This window comes from Candoia aspera, chromosome 6 (genome assembly GCF_035149785.1).
Source record: "Candoia aspera isolate rCanAsp1 chromosome 6, rCanAsp1.hap2, whole genome shotgun sequence".
Taxonomy (NCBI): domain Eukaryota; kingdom Metazoa; phylum Chordata; class Lepidosauria; order Squamata; family Boidae; genus Candoia; species Candoia aspera.
The window spans coordinates 6,915,344-6,941,674 of record NC_086158.1 but is presented as its reverse complement, the minus strand read 5'-3'; the positions used below and the strand labels follow the sequence as shown (position 1 = coordinate 6,941,674).

Below are 26,331 nucleotides of genomic sequence, written 5' to 3'. Positions count from 1 at the left end.
CTTATTTGGGCACAGCATGTTACGTGAGCATGTTGGCTGCGTTTATTAACTCCCTACGCTGGGTGAACCTAAGTCCGTATGTTCAAGTTCCTCACTCCTGCTGGAAAAGACTAAATGCAAACTGGGTTGGAAGAAAGGGAGAGACTCTGACCCGGTTCACCGCACGCTGAGCCAAACCAAATTAACCACATTATGGCTTAGCATGATGTGTGAACCTAGCCATATGGTTCCTTTACCGTAAATTATGCCTTAGTATGTTGTGGGAACCAGCCCGTTCTGCCGCATTCACCATGGTCAGGTAAACGACGGCTGTGTAATGCGCAAACCGAATCGCCCTCTCCAAGGCTGCCGTCCAGGAATCGGGGGTCGGGGGGGGGAAAATTTGGTAACGGGGTTCAGCGCGTTCTGTGCTCTCTTATGCACGCTGATCCGGGACGAGGCATCCGGTCTGTATCTCTAGTTCAGTCCGGCCAATACAGTTGAGCCGCTTATTCGCTCGGGCCGGCCTGGTGAGGACGCGCGAGTTGGCGGCCCGTCCGCGAAGCGTCCTCCGAGCCGCCCAGGCGCCGCTTCCCCCAACGGGTCCGGCGGGAGCAGGGCGGGGCGGAGCTGCCCCGGGACCTCCCTTCAGCCTGTTCCGGCCAGCCAGTCCCGTCCCGCCCCGTCCCGCCCCTCCCCGCCCGGGGGCGTGGGGAAGCGGAGGGAGGAGAGGAGCCGCGGCCGAGTGCCGCACAGGGGAGGGAGGCGCCGGTGGGGCTGCTCGGAGTGACCACTGGCCGGAGCGGGGGAGCCGGAGCAGCGGCCAGGATGGCGGCGGAGGGTGGCCTGGAGCAGCGGGCGCTGCAGTACGAGCAGACCCTGGTGAGTGGCCTCTGCGCCTTCTGCCTCGCCGCGGGACGGCTTCTGTTTCCAGCGCAGAAACGGAAAGGAGAGAGCGGCTCTGATCATGTGCAGAGTGCCTGCCCCGAACCTCCGCATCTGGAAGGCTCCGCGCTGGAGAGGTTAAACCGGCGAGGGAGCAAGTAGGCAGGGGGAAAGCAGGCAGCCTCTGAGCATGTGGAGAAAGCTTTGGTTTAGGAATAGAGGAGGCTGCGCTGTGCTCCGCCGAGCTAGGGCCAGGAGTTCGGCCGGTCAACATACCTCTAAGCATGGGTTGTTCCGGTCCCAGCGGGGAGGGAGTCCGTGGCTTTCTGCAAAAAAGCGGGTGCTGTGACTTTCACCCCGTCTTTCCCAGCCCTCTCGCATCAAGCCCCTTTTTTTACCCTTCTCGGATTGCAGCAGCTGAGGCACCCCAGGGCGAAATGGGTGCAAGACAACTCCTTCCTAAGAAGCTGCTTGTGAAAGTTTCAGGGGTGGCCCGGCTTGACAGCAATCAGGATTTGCCGCTGACAGATTGTATTGGCGCCACACCCTTTCCCCAGGCCAGTGGCAGACCCAACAGGTGCAGTGAATCTTAGTTAGGTTCCTCGTAGCTTCCCCTGTTGGACTAGCCAGCTGGTTTGGTTAACTGAATTGTGTGAATCTGCCTAGATTTTGGCTTTCCCAGATACCAAATGGAGGTATCTTTTGTGAAATGCCAGTTTGAGCACTTGGATGGTTTGAACTGGGCCAAGCGAAGGGAAAATGTTTTGGGGTGCAGTTCAATTAGTGTTTCCTAATCTGAGTGAAGGTGTTGGCCTGGCATCAGGGCGACCCTGGTTCTAGTCCATCTTTAACTACAGAAGCAGATTGGGTGACCTTGGGCCAGCCTCCCTCACAGGGCTGCTGTTCTGGGGAAGACGGGAAGAAACAGTACTGTGTGAATTGCCTTGAGCTCCTGAACAAAACTGGTGGAATATAAACCTAATACATAAACAAACACTGGGGACTTCCAGAAGCACGGAATTCAGCCTGCCAGAATTCCCAGCAATGACCGTTTAGTTTGGTTTAGTTAGTTATTTCACACCATTTTTATATTAATCTAGCTGATCAGCTCTGGGTGGTTAAATGACGAAAACGTAAAATAGGCGGTCCAGAAATAACCAACCCAACATCTTCGAGAAGGGCACGCGCATAACAGCCTGGCCAACTTCAGGTCAGATCGAATGCCTGCTTAAAATGCCAACCAGAGCAAAGGGGCCAACCTTATCGGTAGGGGTAGTGTTAGGGCAGAGTTAGGGCAGCCATGGAGAAAGCTTGCCTTTTACCCCATCTTTCCCTCTTGCACTTGACAGGCCTTGAGCAAACCCTTTCTTACGAAGGTGGGCGCACTTAGTTTGAGTAAGGCCGTCTCTGATGTTGAAGTGGTTGCATCTGGAAGTTGGCAAACCGTGAGGGAAAAGACAAGTTGTGCGAAGGAGCCCTGAAGAAGGGCATTTACAGTAGCCAAGATGCTGTAAAGGAGTGATCGCCGGTAGAAGAGGATCTCTGTAGCTCAGGGCTGAACGGTGGAGCCCTTGGTGCTCTCTGAGCCTGGTCGTCGGCTTGCAGACGTTTCATCACCCAAGTAGGTGATATCATCAGTGCGAGGGAGTGTGGGGTGTGCTCCCTGTTTATATATGGTAGCCTGCCCTGCCAGTGTGGGTGGAGGTGTGGTTTTCTCCTAGGTAGTTCCCTGACACCCCCACCCACACTGGCAGGGCAGGCTACTGTATATAAACAGGGAGCACACCCCACACTCCCTCGCACTGATGATGCTACCTAGTTGGGTGATGAAACGTCTGCAAGCAAACCGCCAAGCTCAGAGCACCAAGGACTGCAGAGTGATCATGTTAGGAGTCCCCCCTAAGAAACCCTGTTGCCAAGTTAGGAAATCTTGGATAACTGCAGCCAAGAGGATTGCAGCAGAAAATGAAGGTGATTTGGGGACATTGTGGTTTCGGTCTTCCTCCTGAATTGGCCCATTGGGCAGTACTGTGATGGCATCAGCCCTGGGTCATGTTCTCACAGCACACTTAAATCCAGTCAGCTGAAATCGTAGCAGATCAATCCCTGCAGCATCCTGTGTGTGGTTAGCTTTAACCTTGGTTTGTTTGTGGACACCTGTGGATAGTTTAACGTGTTCTGTAAACCCCACCTCTTTACTAGATGATGCAGTGTACTATATAATCCCAGAAAGTAGGTTTAATGTATTGTGAGAATGCCACTATCTTGTGTTGTGTCATAGCGGGGAAGGTTGGGAGAGTTGAATTTGCCAAGGGGTGCAGATGTGCAAGGCAGACGTCTTGTAGCTTAGAGATCTGTGTGGCATTTGTACGAAGACTTGGCAAGTAGCCTAAGCCTCAGGCGGTGATAGTTCCTGCCTAAGATTATTTGAACTAGGCAACCACGCAGGGTGAGGCGTAGGGAGTATTTGGATAGGAGACCACCCAGAGATCCCAAGGCTGAAGGCTAGACTGAGAAGCCAGAAAAAACATCCCGGAGGAACCTATAGCTAACCACTTCCATACTGTTGTCAAGAAAACTCATGATCCTCTCCTACAATTGCATCCTGGCCTTTTACAGGTTGGGGCAGTATACAGTCCCCCAGGTGGGCAGCAACTGCGAGAGAGGACATTTGGGGGGGAAGAGCTCTCTTTCTCAGCCCAACCTACTTCAAAGGGTTGTTTTTCTGAGAAAAGTAGGAAGCCACCTTGAGCTCCTGAATGGAAAGCAGGTTATTGATCTGCCACATAATGAATTGTGTCTCCAGGAAGGCTGGCCTGGGGCCCACAGGGGTCTTTTAGGTGCCAGCCAAAGGTCTCTGTAAAGAGCAAGGAAGAGGATCTGGACGGAGATATGCAGGAATCGTTGCCTTGGCAAAAGACGGCCGATACATTTTTAAAGTCTGAGAAATGAGATAACATTCAGAAGCGGCTCAGGCAGACACCTCCCTAATTCACTGAACTCCACGGCCCAGAGTCCCTTTTAGGAGATGGGCGGTGATAAATTTGATTAATAAATAAACAGACAAACAAATAAATAAATAAAAATACGGAGGAGGAGGTATAGCACAATCAGAATTGCCAGATTCTGTTGTTATAGCTAAGCTCAGTAAAAGTAGTTTTAGCTTTCCTGTGGAGTTGGTTTCCTGATTCGGTCTCCCTAGTGGGGCTGACAGCCTCTTAACCAGTGTTTCTCAACTGTGGCAACTTTAAGACCTGTGGACTTCAACTCCCAGAATTCCCCAGCCAGCCATTCTGAGAGTTGAAGTCCACAGGTCTTAAAGTCGCCAAGGCTGAGAAGTACTACTCTTCGCTAATAATGAACAGCCTGCTGAACAGATACTGGATTTGAAAGGATGTCATAGAATGTATTTAAAACAGGCATTTTTTAAAAAAGAAAACTTTCCCTGCAAATTAGATTAGGCAAAGAGATCGTGACCACCCAAGACTGCTTGTGGGGATTTGAAGATACAGCTTCCAACACAGAGATTTCAGAGTGGCTGATTTTTGTACAGGTTGGACCTGCAGGTGCTTCTGGATTTAACTTGCTTTTTGAATGCACCCATTTTTCCGATTCACATGATACATGGCACCATGCATAAAGGAAAGGGGCGAGGTTTGCGCAACGCTCTTAAGCCATAGGGGGAAAAAAACCAGTCCGGGTTAGAACTGACCCAACTTGGCATGTTGCCCAAATGCATCTGCTAGTTGTTTAACCTGGCCTGCTCAAAGCTGTTGACATGTCCTGGCTGGCTGGTTTTGGACACTTGGCTGAGTCAAGGAGAACAGCACAAAGTGCCTTCATCCTGGTGGAAAAATTTGGACTTCTGAGATGGAAAATCCAACCCATGCCTTTCTCTGGGAATAAAAAGACCCGAAGAATAAACAAACTAACCACTTGCCTAATGATAGGGCTGGAAATGCTGGCCACTAGCTGGACAAATGCTGTCTGGGTGGACGTTCTGAAGATCTTGCGAGAGCTGGAAGCCAGGAGAGCAAAAAAAAGAAAAGAAAACCTTTTGGTTATTGCACGTTGGCACAAGAGGGAGAGGAAAGGAGGTTGGGTTGAGGAGTGCCTGTCCAAGGCCAGCAAAAGAAAGTGTATTGTTTTGGCTTGGAAAGAAAGACAGAGTATCAGTCATGGGTGTCGTCATCATAACTGGAGCAGATCCCTTAAGCTCCCTTGCAAAGGTGAGAGTGAGCAGGGCTCTGTCCTTCTTCTCCAGAACTTGCAGCCAGCTGGGCCATCGCTAGTTGGGAATGATGGGAGCTGCATGAGAGGAAGGGCTATGGAGTCGCCTAAAATAGAAAGCTCTTCCATGTTTTTAAATCTGGAAAGCTTTTCCAAAAGCAAACTCTTCTCCAACACGGTGCCCTCCGGATGATTAGATCTTGGCTCCCATCATCCCCTGCCCTGGCCATCCGGGCCAGTGCATCTGAAGGCATCCAGTTGGGGAGGTCGGTGTTGTACCTTCTGAGGAGAGCCTCTGCTAAGCCTTTTTCTCCTACTGCCACTATGAGAGACACTTTTAAGAGGGAACATACACATAAAGGAATACAATCCAGACATGCAGTTGGAAGGGATCATGTTCCAAACTGCGCCACCACATTTTCCAGTGGTTAGTGCAATCAACTTTAACTTAGTGGCTTCGTTCACACAACAAGCTAGGCTCATCTGATGGGAAACTGGTTTGGATGTTTGGGGCTTAGAGAGTGGTGCCAGCCCAAACTTCTTGGTCAATTTCTGGTCCATCAGAACGTTCCAGACCAGGAAATGGATCACTCTGGTTATTAAGCTTGTGGCCTTGAATTGCTTGTAAGGGCAGATTCTGGGGCTAAGAATCCATGCAAAGTAATGGTTATGGAGTTGGATTAGAAGTGAGGAAACCCAGATTCAAATCTTCACTTGCCCCCAGACAGCAGGATAACACTGCACCAGTCTGTCTCATTTTGATTGGGTTGGCACAAAACCATGATTTGTTTGGACCATAGTTTACTAGCTAAGCCACAATCGGCTTTACGCAAGCCGCTAAGCCATGAACTATGATTTGTAAACTACATGCTGACTCAGCACAATGGGTGAACCTCATTTGTCAGTCTCCTTCTCACATGTGAGTTATTTTATGGAAATTAGACTTGAACGTTGGGTAAAGGGGGAGAAACTCCACATTCAAAAAGCAGCATCTTGATGGATTCCATATTCTCAGCAAGTAAGGTTGGCTAGATTCACATTACAGTGTGAACCCTGATTAACAGAACAAACTTGTAATGTTAAATGATATGCTGTACGAAAACACAGTATGGCTTAGCAGGATAGCCTATGGAGTCCTTGGCTGAGTTTGGTGGTTTGCTTGCAAATGTTCCATTACCCAACTAGGTAACATCATCAGTGCAAACAAGATAGCCTACTTCACTCAATGGACACAGACACAGATGCAGCAAATGCATTCGCACAACATGCTGAGTTTGCGTTAATGTTGGTTAGGGGTTGTTTTTGGCTCAGTCCATTTGATTAGTTTGTTGCCTTGTGCATATCCAGAAAACGGGATTCAGTACCCGGCTTAAGTGTGTTGTGAAAATCTGCTGATATTTTGTGGATTGTTACCGCACAAGGAGACTTTGGGCATTGGGAGTACAGATGAGAGAGGCAACGTTGCTGTCAAGGTGCCATTGCTGCATTCTGATCTTTTGAAGCAAGGTTATTTTTTTGTATTTGAAAAACTTCTTTAGAAGTGGATTCCCTCTTGCTGTTCCCTGCCACTTCTGGAATGCTTATATAGGTCTTCTAAAGTGTCTGTGTGTGTGTGTGTGCGCGCGTGCGTGTGTGGCGGGGAGGAGGAAAATAAACATAGACAAAGCTGTTGTTTCTTTGTCCCAGAGAGTCTAAATTCCAACATTGTCAAAAAAAATAGAGGAAAGAATGTATCCCTGTGCACAGGCATTCTCCTATTTAACAATGGGGAAGTGCTTGCGGAGTCTCAAGGAGGCAAATGGAAAGAATGTTTATGCTTGCAAATTAACACATGCCTGTCTTGTTCAATTTCCCACAATTAGCTCTCACCAGCCAACCTGGCCCTTTCCAGATAGGTGCGATCACAACAAACTCCCATTATTCCCCAGAGTGGTCCAAAATGTGCTGCTGCCCATTTCAAGGGCATCTGGTTGAATGGGATATTTGCCCTGCCATGTGAGAGGGCTGGTTAACTTCGTAAACCAAGGTTAATGCTAACTAGGTTTAGCCTACCGGATGAATGCATCCACAGGTCTTTCTCTGATTTGGGTAAACACGTTGTGTGAATGCAGCTGCAGCTCACGAAAGTGTATGCCTTTGAATAAAATGTGTTAGTCCAGAAAAGTGCTACCTGATTCCTCCTGACTGTCTGCAAGGATCATTTTGTAGATATCCAGGCTGTGAGTGTGAAATGAAAACTCCCAGTTTGGGTTTTGAGCATGCTTTGTATACCCCAAGAGACATGTAATAGGTGGCTAGTATGCAATAACACAAGGGGATCTTTTTTCTTTCTTATACACCATTTTTTCCTTTCTCCCTCATTGGCCTTCTTGTTCCATCTTTTTTTTTTAGACTTTTTTATGCCACCTTTATTATTATTATTTAATTAATAACTCAAGGTGGGGAACATAACCTAATATTTCTTCCTCCTCTTATTTTACTGACGACAACAATCTTATCGGAGAATGCCTGCTGGAGAATTGAGAAGCCACGTGACCTCTGAGTAGTTCCTCGGATGAAGGTGTTGGCTAATGGTGGATTTTGATTGCTTTATGGACCCACTTTCCTTTCTTTATGGTCTTTAGTCTAATCAGAATTAAGTGAGCAGATAAAGTCCACTTGATACTCTCTTTCCGGGAAGAAGTCCAAGACCCAGGGTTAACTCCTCTGGGTCAGTTCTATTACAATGGCTTCCATGAGAACATCACAGATATTGAGACACTTTGTTGGTGACAAGCGTACTTGTGCAGCGTTTCTCCATGATATGCAGTAACTAAGATGGAACCGTGGATACTTTCCACAGTAAGAGAACCAGGATGGTGTAGTGGTTAAGGAGTTGGACTAGGAGTGGGGGCGGGGACAGTTTTCGTCCCTCGGAGAGAACCCTATGTACAGGCAGTCCTCGCTTAACAACCATTTGTTTAGTGACAGTTTGGACTTATGACGGTGCTGAAAAAAAAACGACTTGCGACCAGTTCTCACACTTACAACCGTGTGCTGGCTGGGGAATTCTGGGAGTTGAAGTCCACGCATCTTAATGTCTCCAAGCTTGAAAAACACTGCTTTAGACTATTCCAATCTAGTAGCCTTTATCTCTTAGAGTGCACAGCCAACTGGTTGGCCATGCTGGTTGGGAAGCCTTTGAAATGGGCAAATGCAAGGTTGGGAAAAGTTGGTCTATGCCCAACTGCCAAGGAAGTAGCCCAATTCTTTCTCTCTCTCTTTTTCTCTCTCTCTTTCTTTTTTCTGGTGCCCTGGATCCCCAAGTGTAATTAACAGGAGCTCATTCTTGGCTGGAAAAGCAAACGTTGGGTTCAGTACATGGGACATGCTTTCAGCAATCATGACCACCTTTCGAGATGTGTCGAACTTTCCGAAAAGATCTCAGATTGGCCCTTTTCAGGGTTGGGACATTCCACAATGGAACCTTTGGCACCTTTCTGGCAAACCTTCAACACTGGGCAGTGCCACAGGGCCATTTGAAAGGCTGGGGGAAGAACGGAGTCTGTGTTGCTGAGAAGCTTCAGTTTTCCTGAAGGATCCTGATTCTGAAGGATGTTCTGGCCACAGAGGCAACTCAGGCAGAGCCTGGGTGGGGAAAACTGAAATCCTATGCTATTGAATCTTGTAGACCGACCTTGGAGAAGGAATATGGATCTCTCCCTTCTGCAACCAACAGGGAGAACCTTTTGCGAAGCTCAAGAAAAAGACTGTGAGCAGATAACACTGGTTGAGTTCATCTATCATGTGGAGCCAATGTGAGGCTGGCCTAGCTTGCTGTGTAGACCCAGATATGGCAGTTTATAAATAGCTTAAAATGTTGTGCAATCCAGTTCATGTATCCCATTCCCCCTGCGTGCCCCCCACCCCAGTTTGCAAGGCATACTGCATTGTGGCTAGACCTCTGAGCCTGGGATCCAATTTGCCATCCATCGTGAAGGATGGTGGGCAATCTTCAGCCAGTGGCTTTTTCAGGAACTCTGACAAGGTAGACCAGACAGGAAAGGCAACCAGATGAGCTAATTCTACTTTATTGTAAGGCTACATTAACAGAATTTTGCAAGACTGAAAAGTACAATTCTCCCCCCACCCCACTCTCCTTGACAGCCCAAGAAACTAGGGGAGGTCCCTTCTGAGCCCCTTGCCCCACCCACTATCCAGCTGCGGGCTATGCTGTCTCTTATCTGACTGTTCCGTAGGCAGTCTCTTTGCCCAGTCTCCCAAGGTCATTCCCACATACTATTACAGGCATTCACTTTTATCTACCTTACAGGGCTATTGTGAAGATAAAATCATTGTGGCACAAAGTTTGTCTCCCTAAGCAAGGTAGAAACAGAGCCTGAAATAGAAAATACAGAAAACACATTTTTTAAGCATTAGGAAAGGAGATTTAAATAGTGACAGTTTAGCATTTGAAGGATTTTTTAAAAAATAGAATTCTTATGGAAGAACTTTGATTTGTTTGGCCTTTCTGCAAATTGACTTTACCTTGGAAAGGTTATTGTAATTGAGTCATTCTTCCTGGGTGTGCTGGAACTCTGGTCACTGGGCACCCAGGCCACAGATTCTGCTGGCTGTTGGGAAATTTCTCCAGGTTTCCTCCTAACTGCCCAGCGCTGAAAGTTTGGTTGACAGCTGAAGTTTGAAATTTCAGTCAGCAAGTGAAGCTTGAAACTTCAGTTAACAAGTTTCTGGTCTTTGAGTTCCAGCTTTTGAGAATGGGTTTAGCAAGCCTTTGTGATCCTTATCTAGCTAGAGCTTGGGAGACCAGGACATCCCACCAAGTCCTTTTTGCTAGTCCTCCTTGCGGAAAAGACCAAACCACCAAAAGATGGTTTAAGCATGGAAGTCATGGGAACTTAGCTGCCTTCCCACCCTTCAGCCTTAGGCATTTGGGAGATTCTAGAAGGACCTGACAACCTACTGGTTGTCTGCAATTCCTCCTGGAGAGGATTATGGATCATTGGTGGAATACACCCTCCATGCTGAAGTTCTGTTCCATTTGTATTCCAAGATACAGGTAGTCCTCGACTTACGACCATAGTCGGGACCAGAATTTCTGTTGCTAAGAGATGAGGTTGTTAAGTGAGTCATGCATGATTTTATGACCTTTTTGCTGCAGACATTAAGTGAATCACTATGGTCATTAAGTGAATCACACAGTCATTAAGCGAATCTGGCTCCCTCCATTGTCTTTGCTTGTCGGAAACTCATTGGGAAGGTCGCAAATGGCGATTGCATGACCCCAAGATGCTGCAACTGTTGTAAACACATACCAGTTGCCAAGTGCCTGAATTTTGATCATGTGACTGCGGGGACACTGTGACAGTTGTAAGTGCGAGGACTGGTTGCAAATCACTTCTTTCGGCCCCATCATAACTTTGAAAAGTCATTAAATGAATGATTGTAAGTTGAGGACTCCCTCTATGCTTAACTGGGTCAAGCAAAAGCCAAGTAGCTGCATTCTCACAGCATACCAAGGTTGATGAGTGTTCACTTCAATTAGTGGCTTTTTAGTTTTTTGGGTAACTTCATGTATTGTGGGAACCCAGCCCGCTTGCTTGCTTGATGACTCAATGTAATGCACAAACTCAGAGAACAGATTAATTCTGTATGCAGAATAAACATACATGGGTGTCGGGCAGCATACAAGTTTGATAAATTAATTAATTAACATGTCTGACGAACCCAGCCTTTGGGAGAAGGACTGGGCCAAGTCATTGGCTACATTCACACAACACTTTGAGGCTGTCATGAGTACTGATGGCGAGCAGGAGGGGGCCTCCATCCAGGGGGGAAAACGCATGCGTAGTACTGAGGAATTAAGCAGCCATTCCAAGAGACACAGATCAGACCCGCCTTGACTTTTGGGGTTTATCTGTCTGGGTTTTTCCCACGCTTCTTCAGTTTGTTAGGATTTTCTGTCTTATGTAGCAGTAATAAACACTAGAGACCTATTCCTCGTCTCAGCGTGGTTCCTGACTGTTAGGACAGAGGCCCTCTAAAACCCAGCTGAGATTTAACACTAACCAAGGTTAGCTTACTCTGGGGATTATTTATTGCGTAGATTTGGTTTCAGAAAGAGCAGGCTGCCCTTCCAAGCTGCATTTTCCCAGGTTGCCTTCTCAAACGTTGCAGTCTCAAGGGAAGAAGAGGAAGAGGAAGAGGAGTTAAAAGCACCTTTGAAAAACCTGACCTCATATAGTCTCATGGAGGCTGGGCAATGGCTGCATAGTTTTCAGATTCCAAATCTCAAATATTCTCTCCAAGCACAAGACTCTGTGGGCAGTCTGCTGGAATTAATCTAATTGGACATTGGCATTTAAATGTTAGTACATTTTTGCATCCATCTCTTTATTGGTGAATTTGGGCTGCAGTTTTAAATTGGATTTGGTTGGTGGGAGGAGGTTTTAATGTCAGAGGTACCTTGCTGAGATTGGAGCCTTGGCTTTAATCATGGAGGAGATTGTTGACAAAGCCCAAGACTTTATTTCAGATTGAACATTAAGAAAGCGTTTGGCCCTCTCTTGAGTCCATGACCTGAACTTCTTTGAGATTAGCTCAGTGTTTCTCAACCTGGGCAACTTTAAGATATGTGCTGTGCTGTGCTGTGCTGGCTGGGGTATTCTGGGAGTTGAGGTCCACATATCTTAAAGTTGCCCAGGTTGAGAAACACTAGATTAGCTGTTAGAGACTGGCCGATCTCTGCTTTGAGAGTATGATTCCTTGCCTGCTCTTGAAGAAATATCTATGAAAACCCAGTTACTACTTGTATGGGAGACCACCAGGAAATTTTAGGATTGTATGCTGGACTGGCATGTTGACAAACCACCCATAAGGAGGTACAGCAAATGATTTCTATGTTGTCACTAAGAAAGCTAAATGGCCCCGTCCAGGAATTGCATCTGACCGAGACAGTCTTACTTTGCAGTAGGAATAAACCATATAAACCTGCTTTTTGTTATGTCAGTGTGCAAATATTAAAGCATTCAAATGTTGCTTTAAGAAAATCTCCCAACAGTAGCCCTTGGCTTCTCTCACTGAGCCTCTTATGTACTTTTCCAAGGCATCTACTTTTGTTATGATGCTTCAAGGCTGCTGCACACTCTGTTCTTCCTTCACCCACCCACCCCCTCTCAGTGCCAGATTCTTCTTGGCCATTCAGGTTTTGCCACTCGGTAACCTTGATCTTTTCTCTAGTATCTGCTTTTATCGCCCAAAAGCAGTCTGAACGTTAATCTGTTTTTATGACTATGGATTTTATGCTCTCTCTGCTCAGTGCATTTCCCTGATTTGACAGGGTTGCACATTTTCCAAGGAGTAGTGACTTGAGGGTCCCATCAGCAGAAGCGCCTCGGTGTTAGATCTGAGATGGAGCCAAAGCAGGGAAGAATGAGGCCAGGTCTTAAAACAACTGCAGGCTTAGCAGCTGAATTAATGGATTTTGGGGGTTTGCAGAGGACACTGAATTATAAACTAACCCAGTCTTTCTCAGCCTTAGCAACTTCTCAGAGATGTGTGGGCTTCAACTCCCAGAATTCTGGTATGCTGGCTGGGGAATTCTGGGAGTTGAAGTCCACACATCTTCAAGTTGCCAAGGTTGAGAAACGCTGTTCTAGATGATCTCCAAGTTCCCTTCCAGATTAGAACTGCATTGATCCCACAGGATCTGACTTTCATGGGCTTTTTGGAGCAACCCACAAATATCTAGCAATTTTCTTTTCCAGGCTCTTGCCCTTATTATAAGTACTACTTATGTACTTATTACAAAGCAATAGCATACTCAGTAACATTTATGATCTAGATCTGTGTTTCCCCACCTGTGCAAGTTTAAGATGTGTGGACTTCAATTCCCAGAATTCCCCAGCCGGCTGGGGAGTTCTGGGAGTTGAAGTCTGCACATCTTAAAGTTGCCCAGTTTGAAAAACATGGCTCTAACTTAACTACCCAGAGTCCCTCTGCGAAGTTTGAAAGACAGCGATCTAGTGGCTGCACACGCAGAAAGTGCTAAGCTTAGTATTTCTCTTGGTTAGGCTTTGTGGCTTAGCATGCTGCACAAACCCAGCCTGTCTGGTTAATTTATGGTTCAGTGTATTGCAGAAACCCATAAAAATAGGTTCATTCAGTAACCAGCCTTATGCAATGTATGTGAATGCAGCTGAGTCAACTCCATTCTGGTCTGCCATGTTGTTCAACCCCAGCCTGGGTGGTCAGTTTTAGTTCTGTGTGGCATGCTAATCCAGAGAATGGGGTTAACTGACTAACCTATGTGCATGGTTGTGCGTGTGAATCTAGCACAACGCAAACACAGCTATTGACTAATAGCTCCCGTCTCTGAGATTTGTGGCAAGACTCTTCCCCAGCTCTGTCTGGAAATGCTGGAAACTGTATCTGGGTCCCTATTTATGTATTTATTTATAATGTCAGTTTCTACAGCTAGCCGTTCACATACTCCTTTAGGTATTCTATCACGTAAGTTACAACATACTTTTCAGTGCATGCAAAGCTGCGTTCACTCAACACATTTCATCTGGTTACTGGAATAACCCATTCTGGGTTTTCTACACTACACTGAACATAAACTAACCAAGGAGGCTGGGTTCACGTAGCACACCGAGGCTTTAAAAACTAGCCAAGCCTAGTAGGTTGTGGGAATGCATCTGTTCAACTTTTAAGTGACCTGGCTACAGTCAACAAGAATGTAAGGGGTAGCTTGAATGGCTGGGCAAGTGAATAGGAGGCCAAAGGGTATATATTTGGTTACATGGAATGCCTCTAAGATTGGGCTCATGCATGGCACCAAATCATGGTTTATTTAACTGTGGTTTATAGATATTATGCCTGGACATGCGTTGCCCCAGACAGAACCGGTGTGCAACTTGACGGTCATTGTAGACTCTCAACTCTTGCTCGAAGAGCACGTGGCAGCTGTGGCGAAGAGGGCCTTTGCACAAATCCATCATGTGCACCAACTGTGCCCATTCCTCAACTGAGAGTCCTACTCACAGTCACTCATGTCTTGGCCACCTTTCAGTTGGACTACTGCTACACATTCTACGTGGGACTGCCCTTGAAGACCATTCAGGAGCTACAACTGATCCAGAATGCAGCAGTAGAAGTACTTAAGCATGTATGACAGTGTCCCCATGTAATTCCACTACTCTGCATCATGCTGGCTTGTAGTAGGTTTCCAGGTGCAATTCAAGGTGCTGGTTGCTATCTGTAAAGCCCTTCTTGGCACAAAGCCAGGTTATCTCTAAATGGTCTATCTCTCAACATCTCTGTTGGTCCCACAAGATCCAATAGGGTGGACATACCCTGGGTCCTCTCTTTGAAGCATTGCCATCTGATGGGACCCCAGGAAGGCTGCCTTGTGTCTTGTTCCACTGCCTTGTGGAACAGCCTGTCCCCTGAGATTCAGATGAACAGGGAACAGCCTGTCCCCTGATAGCCTTCTATAAGGCACTAAAAACTTGGCTTTCCCCCAGGCATTGAGCCAGGAAGTTAGATCAGCCTGTTTTTAAAGGGTTATTGAGGGAGACATGTACGCTGCCCCAGGTGTCAATAGTTTTTTGCTAACGTTTTTATTGTTGTTTATAACTTGCTCTTTGCTGCCCAGAGACGTATGCCATCTGGCAAATTGAACGGGTGGCCACAAACATCAAACTAAGGAAGCAGCGCTATTGCATTACGGCTTCTGGCATGCACACTTTGGCCTGCTTGTGCACATTCTGAATGTACACAACAGGGTTAAGCCTTTCCTGCTGGTGGAAATTCTTGCCCCACATCTGCAGAGGAGGGGGCGCTGGGACACAAGGGTGGGTTCACCCATAGCCTGCATTCACACAACATGCTTAGCTTGGCTATTGCATGAACCTGTGGTCAGTTGGGCTGGATCTGAACCACACTGTCAAAAGTAGCCTAACTCAGGAAATAGAAGCCATAAGGACTCCAGGAATGCTACTTTATTGTTATAGGGTATAATAGCAGAATCTTGAAAGCCTAACCAAACATCGTCAGAGCGGGGATATTGGGAGTTCCATTCTCAAGCATTTCAGTTTCCCAGAACTGAGCTGCCTCCCTTAAAGATTCCTACCTTTTCTACATTCCTTTACAACAACAACAACAACAACAACAACACCCCCGGGAAGACATTGTAGAAATGCACCTGCTAATCTTTGACTTACTTGGTTAAGCATCTTGGGTTGTTAAGCCATAACAGGGTTGATGAGGTTCTGCCTTAATTTGTGCAAACTCAGCCACTGAATTCCATAACTCTTGGTTTAGGGCTTAGGGGGACAGCTGAACCCAGGTGTGGTTTAATGGTGGTGAGAGGATGCAAGAATTAATTAAGAGTCCCCTTTTCGGGAGAGATGGGTGGTGATAGAAATTTGAAATATAAATAAAATTAATAAATTAACACTGCTTCCCCCCAGTGTGCTGTGGTCATTTCTGGTACTCCAGCTTCTTTTGCAGCTGCAGTGTGTGTGTGTGTGCGCGCACATGAGCACACATGCGTGCATGTAGATACGTGACGCTTATGGAAGTAATATTGTTCGGTTTGGATCTGCAGGTAGACATTAGAAACTGCTCCCAAATGTGCCTCTTAGAAGTTCTGCACCCAATAAGTGGGTGCAGACCGGACAGAATGCGTGCCTCTTCCATCCTTTTGCAAAGTGGTCACCGGCAAGGTCATTTTTACCTGCTCCATAACGATTGGAAGCTGAGCTCGGCCTAGTCTCATTGTCTTTATCCCCCTGGTTACACAGAAGCTTCTCTGCATGGAATTTTTATGGAGCTCTGCCTGGAAAACGGAAAGTTTGAAAGTCACTGAGTCTGCAAAGTGAAGGCCTTGGAGCCCAGATATTTCCACCAGCAGGGCTCCTGGGCTGTAGGTCTGCTTGGATTAAACTTGACAAGCTCTTGTTGTTCCCACGCAGCGATTGGGACTGATTAAGGCAGCCCAGGAGAGAGATTTGTTGGATCAATTCAGCGTGACTCAGATATCTGCCATGGCCAGGGCTCTTCGACAGGCAAGTGGGCCAGAGAGCTGAAAGGGGGGTGTTTCCCTCCCCCTCTTTCCCCATCCGTGGGCCCCTCCCTGTGTTTAGCCTCTCACCTAGGATGGCCTAGTTTGGCAGCATGGAAAGGAAGCCACCTCCTTCCTCAGCCTTTCCTGACGTCATACCTTTGAGGCAAAATGGATTTTCTGAAGTGGAATTAGGCATTGTTGGCCTCTTCCTGCACTGTTCTCATGTTCTCATTTGTTAGGTCTTGAAATCAGGATTCTTAATGAGGGATCTGTGAAGTGCGTGTGCAGCTGAATCATGGTTAGCTAGCTTGGCAAAAACGTGAATGGGCATTCTCTCCTGGTCCCGGAGTGCACCCAGGGGCTGTGTTCGCACAACACGTTTCTGAGGTCGGTGCAAAATCTGGCTGTATTCACAAGACAAGAGAGCCAGCATGGTGTAGCCATTAAGGCAGTGTTTCTCAACTTTGGCAGCTTGAAGATGTCTGGCTGGGGAATTCTGGGAGTTGAAGTCCACACATCTTCAAGCTGCCAGGGTTGAGAAACACTGCATTAAGGTTTTGGACCCAGGTCCTAGTCTCCCCTTGGCCACAGAATCCCAGTGAGCACCATGGGCCAGTCCCCCTCTCTCAGCCAGCCTACCTTATAGGATTGTTGTGGGACCACTGTATATGCCACCTTGAGCTCCTGAACTAAAGGTGAGATGCAGATCTAACAAATAAATAAACCACCAAGCATGCTACACTTCACCCAGCACCTTGTGTAGGGTTCAGATGCATTCATGTAGGTCAGGAACAGGCAACCAGTGTCCTCCAAATGTTTTAAATGACAGTGCCCATCTGCTCCAGGCCCTTGGTCAAGGTAAGCCTTTATGGGAAAGAAACCTTGAAAATGTTTGGCCCACCAAAGAGCCTTCAGTCCTCCTATTAGCACTTGGAAGAAGTAAAAAGTAAGTCCTGCTTTTTGATGTGGCATGCCTTTGTGGGGTGCTGACAAAGGTGGGGTCCTGCTGGGCTTGCCTGCCAAGTTAAAAACAAGGCATGATTTTAGAGCCTTGAAGCAAAAGTCTATTGAACCATAAGTGAACCCGAGAAACTGGATCTGCACAGCTTCCACAATCCCAGTCCAAGTTAACGCAAGCCAAGCTTAGCAGGCAGCATGAATGCACCTGCTAGATCATATCCCGTCCCAGTTAAGCATATTTTGCAAATTTCATCAGATTTTTTTTAATGTATAATTCTATTGAAGTTTTTTTTTAAAAAGAAGATAAAAGCTAATACAAACTAATATAAAGTGAGAAAAAGAAAAGAAGAAAGAAATCAAAGAGAAAGCTAAAAGGGCAAGAAGAAGAAAGAAATCAAAGAGAAAGCTGAAAGGGCAAGAAGGGGGGGGAAAGTAAAAGAAAAAATAGAAAAGAAAGAAAAAAGATACAAAGAAGTAGCTTCCGATCTTCTTTACAGCAGTTATAAGTACAATTATAAATTTGCCTCTTATGCTATGGTTACAACATAACTCTCTTCTTTCTATAATCTATCCTGTCTAATCATCAGAATCATAAATCATACAGTGTTTTTTTCCTCATTTCACGCAAAAAGTCCATAAGGGGTTCCCAGTCAGCAATAAACATTGTTATTGTCTTTTCTCTGGTCAAAGAAGTCAATTTAGCCATCTCGGCAAGTTCCATCCTCTTTACCCACCATTTCTCCGTTGTGGTAGTGCCGAATCTTTCCATCTTTGTGCATACAATAATCTTGCTGCAGTTATTGTGCGTAAAAACAAAGTTCCATGACTTTTTTCCAACTGTTTGTCCATCAATCCCCAAAGAAAAACCTCTGGTTTCAATTGTATATTAAGCAAATTTCAGTAGAGAATGGCGATGACCCACCTTTTTTATTTTACGTGAATCTAATCCAGGCTGATGTTAAGCTGCTGTTCATGCTTACCATGAACACCTTTGCAAAGTTCTGTCCTCTTTACTATTGCATGCAAGCCTAAATGTTGCTCCCAGCCTTCCTTCATGATTTAAACCTGCATTCTGCAGAAATGAGCTTCCCTCAAGTTTCGAAGGAGGAAGTTCAGAATTAGATGCATTCTACACTTACTCCTTGGGCAAAAGCCCCCCCCCCGCCCCCCGCTGAGCTGCTTTCTCCGCTGAGGTTGGCAGTTTCCGAATTCTCACTCAGCTGTATTTTTTCAAGCAGTTCTTGCTGGAAAACAAGCCACCAGTTGCATTTGAAAGGCCAGGGCTGTTGAAACCAAATGTCGCACACCCTGTGGAGGTTGTAGATCTTTGCATGAAAGGAGTATAAAACACTTGATTCGGCAGAGATCTGGGTTGCTGAATCCCACAGCAGATAGCACAGGTGTAGATGGGGTCGAGTTTCCCAGATTTTTTCCAGCATTTGGGATTCAGAGGTAGACTGCCACTGATCATGGATGTTCCTCTTAGCTCTTCTGATCCCTAGCAGTGGGTTGGCTTGTCCACTGCTATGGATGTCCTCAGTTCTTTGAAAACCATATTAATGTTCAAGGAAAATAACTTATCTTTCTCCCTTGAAAAGCGTACAGGCTCAATATGTTTCCACCCTTTATATATACATGGTGGGGCAGGAATAATTTTGCCATTGGAGTAGCTCACTGAATCCTAAAATCATCAAATCATAGAGTTGGAAAAAACTATTTAGGCCAGGCTTTCTCAACCTGGAGGAACCTGGAGGACCCTGGAGGAACCCTTGAAATATTTTTCAGGCCTCGGGGAAACCCTGCCCATTCGGGCTCAAATACAGGCCAGAAGTTACAAAATCATTATATTCGTTTCATGGGTAGGCCTGTATATATATGCATTAACTGTCCTGACTCCCAGGAAACACTCTGAGACAGGGAACTGTTCTCTAATGTTTTATTGCTAATACATAACAGTAATCCTAACAAACTGAACAAGCGTGGGAAAAACCCAGCCATATAAACCCCGCAGGTTAAGGCGGTCCCAATCTGTGCCTCTTGGAATGGCTGCCCAATTCCTCAGTGCTACGCATGCGCTTAACAGTCTGGAAGGGAGCCCCCTGCTCGCCATCCTTACTCATGACATCAACTGTGTTCTTAAACTAAAAATAAAGAATGCAACATGCCTCTTTAATGTGAGGTTGCCTGAATGTGAAATAATTGTTTAAATAAATCGTGATCTCCCAGGGAACCCCTAGCGACCTTTCGCGGAACCCTTGTTGAGAAACTGATTTAGGCCATCAGATTCGCCTCCTGCTCTGCATCAAGCGTGTGAAGGTACAATTCTTGAAAATGAAGGTGAATCCAGGAGAAAGATGCCATTTCCCGCAGGGAACTGGCAACTTGTGCTAAATTCTATATTTGAATATTTTAAAAATCAGAGATCTCCTTCTCTGTCCTCTGTCTGCTCCTCAGAAGTGGTAGAATTTGGCATCAAGAAAACCGTTTTGTGATGGTCCCATTCGGTTCTTCATTTAGGATCGGCTGAAATGGGAAAGCTAAGAGCTCAGACAACTGAAAGTAGTTTGAGAGAAGCCTCCCTCCCATGGACTTCCACAACAGGCAGGTTGTGTTCACACAACTTCCTTAACCAGGTCAGGTAAAAATCTAGTGATTGCATTTACACAACATGAAAGCCCGGTTAGTTTATGGTTCAGCCTATTTGGACAAATCTGGAAAATGAGTTTGTACAGTGTCCAGCTTAAGCACATTATAAGGACACACCCATTCCCTACTTTTAGGCATTCCCTACTTTTAACTCCCAGAATTCTGGGAGTTGTGAAGTCCACGCGTCTTAGCATTGCAGAGGTTGAGAAACACTGCTCCGGAGTATTCAAAAGTGTGCTCATCCTTTTGTATCATTTTGGCTGAGCTAATAAAAAGCACAGGTGTAACCCTCTTAGTGTTTTTTTTTAACGCAGTTCAGAAAATTAGTATTTTAGAAATAGGACCATTCTGAGAGGATTCTACCACATACGCTATGCATCACTTGCTTAATTAATATTATAAAGCCATTCTTGTGCTGAAGCTTGAATAGCTAGACTTCTCAACCACATAGGAAAGGGAACGTGCGCATTGCTTCCCCAGGCTCTTTTTTCCCCTTTTTATTGCAATATTGTACATCTTGATTCACTGTAGTATTTCAGTGCCAATTCCAATACAGTAATGTTTACGTCGTATGACTAAAATTATTAACTTTCTATTACTCAAGAAGCTTAAAGTACTGAAAATAAAAAGAGAAAAGTAAAGGTTCTATCAGTATTAATTGCCATTTAGGATGTCAGTATTACAAGCATCAGGTTTTTAAAGTTTTCAAAGCTGAATATAAGATTTAAAAAAAAACCACTGCAATTCAGAGCAAAGTATTAGTTGTATGATAATAGTTTCAAACTAATTACTTAATGTTAAGATATCCGTTATATTGTTACTTAATGTATGTAAGTATATATGTATGTATGCATGTATGTATGTTTATATATTGGTAAAAGGAAATGAAAGATAGATGAAGCAAATTTAACAAAAGTTAAAATTCCTAAAAGGCTTCCTTGTGTTCTTTTGGACTGAAGATAAGAGGACTTGTATGCTAGTAGAAAGAACGAACTAGTAAAAGAATACAGGTAGTCCTCGACTTACGACCATAGTTGGGACCAGAACTTCCATTGCTAAGCGATGTGGTCATTAAGTGAGTTATACCCAATTTTATGACCTTTTTTGCCATGGTCATTAAACAAATCACATGGTTGTTAAGTGAATCTGGCTCCCCCATTGACTTTGCTTGTCAGAAGCCCCTGGAACCAGCCAAGCACCTGAATTTTGAACACCTGACTGCAGGGACACTGCAACAGTCATAAGTGCGAGGACAGGTCACAAGTCACTTTTTTCAGCACTTTGTAACTTTGAACAGTCATTAAACAAATGGTCATAAGTTGAGGACTACCTGTAAGGGATGGAGAAAAAACAGAAAAGACCAAAACTTAGCTTGGGTCTCCCAGCCATTAGAGGCAGATTCACAATAAGAGATTGCAGACTGAATGGATAAATCGCTGATGGATACATCCAGGATTTCAGATGCCTGTAGCATCCTGGTACAAGGAAATTCCAAAAACACAAGGACTGTTTGAGGCTCAGATTTGTCCTCTGCCCCGGGTGAAGAACTCCATGTCCTGGCAAAGCAGTGAGCACAAATAAAGGGAAACATAACTATCTCTAGATTAGCAAAGCCACAAAAAAACAACAACAATCCACCTAGGCAGCTTAAGGGGTATTTCCAGGATAATGAAAGTGATATTCTCCCAGGACAAAAGAGTGGATCTAGAGCTGGAGGCAATTCAAAAGTTTGCAGAAATACAGTCTCGATGGAATGTCTCCAAAGGGTCACGTGGGTGTGCAGGGTAAAAGTGGTTTGGTGAGGACATGGCTTTGTGGCAAACATTGGGGGAGACTGGGCTCCCTAGGATGTGGGCCAAATGGAGTATCCTAGAAAAGGCATTGAGTTGTCTAAAACCAGGGACAGGATATTGCAATTTTTTGCTTCAAGGACATCTTACAGTCTTAGAAGGCAGTGAGCCGGCAGGTTCCTGTTTGGAAGACACTCGAGTTGGACATTTCTGTCCTGTAGGAAGCCCGAGGCCTTTCCTCACTTATCTCAGGGCTGAACAGGGCATGGGTGGGTCTGTCCTGGCCCCTCCCAAGGATGCCAGAACTACCTGTGAAAGCAGCATTTCTCAGCCTCAGCAACTTTAAGATGCGTGGACTTCAACTCCCAGAATTCCCCAGCCAGCATCTTAAAGTTGCCAAGGTTGAGAAACACTGTGTTAAAGAGTAGTCCATTGGAGTTCAGCAACTAATTTAAATAATAATAATAACAACAACAGTTAGCAAACCCCCTGCTTAACTTCACTCAATCCCTTTCTCATAACAGAACCGACCAATGGGAAAATCAGTTTCGGCAAAGGATGGCCCATTTAATGGTAATAAAATAAATGAAAGATAAAATGAGATAGAGTAAAATTGTCAGGAAAACAGTGGCTAGAAGTCAAATAAGGCAAGCCCTGAGTGGAACTTACTAACTGGGCTGCTCCACCACCTTGGGGCAAAAGAAAAACAATTCATGGGTGGAATAGAGTTGCTGGGAGTCGGGTGGCATATAAATGTAATAAATTATTGTTCCTGTTATCATCATCGTCATCTCTTTGCTCCAAGCTGAGGGGCCGAGTGAGGACTAAAGATAGTTTCTTTAATAGTGGCAACAGCTATTAACTGTGAAGAGAAAAGGAGCCTCCAGAGGTCAGGGCAGTATATCTCTAAATCTCAGTTGCTCATCAGGAAGCAAGCAATACCTGTCCGGCACACCCTGCTTCTAGGTTTCTGACAGAGAACAGCCATTACAAGAGGAAAAAAAAATACTGGGCTAGTCTGATGACTTACTCTTATATTCTCTGACTTACTCTTATATTGCAAAGGTTGGGTGGGTGGGAAGGGATCCTGGAGGACATCCAGTCCAACCCCCTGCTAGGGCTAGGGCCATGATACAGGAGGCAGCTACAGCACCCTTGTCCAGACTAACCTCTCCAGGATGCTGCATGGGTGCTCGGCCTGGCCTGATCTGACCCAGCTGTTTGCCGGTGGCAACGGGTCCCATCAGGGAGCATTTCCCATTTTTGGCCTCGTTGCTGAGAGAAGCATTGTGCTGGGGAACAATGGCTACAGATCAGCCAACAACCGCCTTATCTGTCTTGCATTGTTGGGCTTTTGCATCGCTGGGGAAAGGTGTTTGCTTAGCCTTGACTAGCCATGTGAGCCAGTGATCAGCTTCAACAGAGGCAGAAGATGGGCCATGGGTGACTGGGATGGGCAAAGGCAAATTTCCCCTTTCCCCGAATTTGATTGCTTTGCCATTTGCCTTAAACAGGAGGTCAAGTTTCCAGTCCTTTTGCCTTCGTGCAAAATATGCCAGCAATGAAAAGGACACGTCTTCCTTTCTTTTCGAAGACGAACAGAAGATCACTGGGGGAAAGGGATGTGTTTGGGTAAAATGTTAAAGCTTTGGGTCTTGATTTTATTATAATTTGATCACGTTACAGCTTCTGTGCTGCTGCTTTGAAGGAGCATGTTTGTATCTCTAACCATTTTTATTTATTCAGTGGATGAAAGCACAGTGCAGTCATACTTGCATGAACACACGCACACTGGACTCACCCACAAATTAGGCTAAGCTAAAATGAGGCTGAGGACTTTGTGATTTGGCATATTCACTCCCTCATGTGTGACTCTGTCTGCCACCTTATTTGTTTCTGCCTTTTTGGTTCTTTAATTAAATTGTATTAATTTTCTTCCAAGCCACAAATGATTTTTTAAAAAATGTCTAAACTTGTGAATAAGGAAGATCGATGCTTTGGAACTGTGGTGCTGGAGGAAAATCCTGAGAGTGCCTTGGACTGCAAGAAGATCCAACCAGTCCATCCTCCAGGAAATAAAGCCAGACTGCTCACTTGAGGGAATGATATTAAAGGCAAAACTGAAATACTTTGGCCACATAATGAGAAGACAGGACACCCTGGAGAAGATGCTGATGCTGGGGAGAGTGGAGGGCAAAAGGAAGAGGGGCCGACCAAGGGCAAGGTGGATGGATGATATTCTAGAGGTGACGGACTCATCCCTGGGGGAGCTGGGGGTGTTGACAACCGACAGGAAGCTCTGGCGTGGGCTGGTCCATGAAGTCACGAAGAGTCGGAAGCGACTAAACGAATAAACAACACAAACTTGTGAATACCATTCAACCAAACCTACATATACAGTATAAAGAACAAGATAACAAGGGTGTGTAGGAAGAAGAATAAACAACACAAACTTGTGAATACCATTCAACCAAACCTACATATACAGTATAAAGAACAAGATAACAAGGGTGTGTAGGAAGAAGAATACTGTATAAGAAAGAGGGAAAAAAGCAATAAAATGTATCTACTTTTCGACAGTACAAGCCTAGTAACATTTTGTGCATCTTACTAAAACTCAGTTTTAAAACAATGGATTAGACTTTGACTATACAAAACCATGCTTTAAAGAGCCAGTTCCAAGGTTCAGAGCTGAGAAATTTCATCTTCTAAAGCAGTGTTTCTCAACCTCAGCAACTTCAAGATGTGTGGACTTCAACTCCCAGAATTCCCCAACCAGCATGTGTGGACTTCAACTCCCAGAATTCCCCAGGCAGCAGAGTCTGGTACAAAGATATCCTTCTGGAATGTATCATCACTTTTTTGCAACAGTTCAGGCACCATGCATCTGAAGCTCTTCCAAATTTAGGGAATGTTATTTATAACATCTTTAAACCTTAAATTCCTCTCAGAGACCTGGTTTGCCCGTATAATAATGTCAAACACAGAAGGAACTGCACTAATGAACTGTCAGCTTGATTGCATCTCAGATCGTGGGAAGGGGGGATAACCATCGTAGCGTGTTATGCAGATTGCATTTTATTCATTTGGGTTTAGGGTTAGCATGTGGTGTGATTCCCTTCAAATAAACTAGATTTTGCTTCGTGTGATGGCCGCCTTATGTGTGCATGCGCAGCCTTGTGAGTTCAATCAACCCATCCTATTTCGGCAAGCTTACGGCTTCTGAGTTTTTGTACAAATCCAAAACTGGACTTAATTCATGTACTAAATTCAGTTAAGTTATACAGTTATTGTATAGGGTGAATGCAGCCAGAATCTTTTTAAGGCTTTGTTAATCTCAGCGACATTATAGGCATCCTAGCTGCTCTCTCGTCTTTGAGCGCAGACCTCAATAAATAAATAAAATTCTTCATACATTCCAGGCTCTTGGTGGTAGGGTGGGGAGGGGCTGACACCAACTGGCTCCCCCCCAGCTCAGCTCCCCCCCAAAGCTTTCTCTCCACAGTTGCTTGAGTTGGCAGCGTACACGTGAGTGCAAATCAATCAGTGAAAAAGAGTTAGCGTCTGATGCTGTTTTGCTGCCAAAAGAGTGGGTGTGAACCTGGTCCATAGCACTGGCAGCCCCAGATTTTTGCCTTCCTTGGTGACCCCTTGCTTCCTTTCTTGGTTCAAGAGAAGTGATGTTAAGGACCTGTCAGCCTTATGCAGTAGACCAGACAGGAAACACGGCCAGATGAGCTAATGCTGCTTTATTGTAAAGCTACACTGACAGAATCTTGCATGTCTGAAAGTACAAATCTCCCTCTGTCTCCTGTACAGCCCAAGAACCTAGGGAGAGTCCCTTCTGAGCCTCTTGCCCCACCCACTATCCAGCTGTGGGCTATGCCATCTCTTATCTGACCATTGCCTAGGCAGCATCTCCTCACCCCGTCTCCCAAGGTCTTTCCCACATACCATCATAGGACCTCCATAGAAAGGAGGGACAGGGAACAGGAGGAATCAAAAATTAACCCCCACACCCGACTTTGAAGCAGTCTGTATGAGAATACACAGCGGCTAAAGCTAACCAGCTCCTTAATGTCTATGCACCAGGGGTTCAATATATCAAGCACGGGCATTACCTGAAAATTTGCTGCCAATCTTTGTTCAGAAAGCTGACTCTGGCCATTGGACCAGAAGCTCAAGCAAGGGGCTAGGTTGCTATACCCACCTGTCAGCCTTCCCAGGTAGACCAGACAGGAAACATGACCAGATGAGCTAATTCTATTTTATTGTAAGGCTACAGTAACATAAACTTGGCAAGTCTGAAAGTACAAATCTCCTGTCTCTTTTACAGCCTGATAAGCTAGGGAAGTTCCTTTCTGAGTTTCTTTCTTGGCCTTTTATGCAGCTGCACGCTATGCCCTCTCTTATCTGACCATTCCCTAGGCAGCATCTCTTCCCCCTGTCTCCCAAGGTCATTCCCACATACAGTTACATCACCTGTGCCATGTTTGGGAGCATGTTGACAACTCAGGAGGCAAGGGGCCATGATAGGCTGCATTTGCACAAAACATTTCACTTGGTCCCTGCATTAATCTACTCTCTGTATTTCCACAATGCCTGGAACCGATTTGGTGTAGTGGTAAAGGGGCTGGCCTAGAAACTAGGAGACTGGGAGTTCTGGTCCTCCCTTAGGCACGAAAGCCAGTTGGGTGACTTTGGGCCAGTCACTCTCTCTCATCCCAACTCACCTCACAGGGTGGTGGTTGTGGAGAAAATAGGAGGAGG

General features: G+C 45.6%; 1 protein-coding gene across 2 annotated transcripts in view; it reads left to right on the top strand.

The window, feature by feature from the left end:
• The first annotated feature begins 737 nt into the window (after positions 1 to 737).
• Positions 738 to 26,331, top strand: part of CLCN2 (chloride voltage-gated channel 2) — a 95,838-nt gene continuing 70,244 nt past the window's right edge. For both annotated transcript variants that reach the window (XM_063306362.1, XM_063306361.1), the window contains exon 1: positions 738 to 861. In XM_063306362.1, the coding sequence (XP_063162432.1) occupies positions 808 to 861 (54 nt within the window). In that variant the 5' untranslated portion in view covers positions 738 to 807. The remainder of the gene's footprint in view (positions 862 to 26,331) is intronic.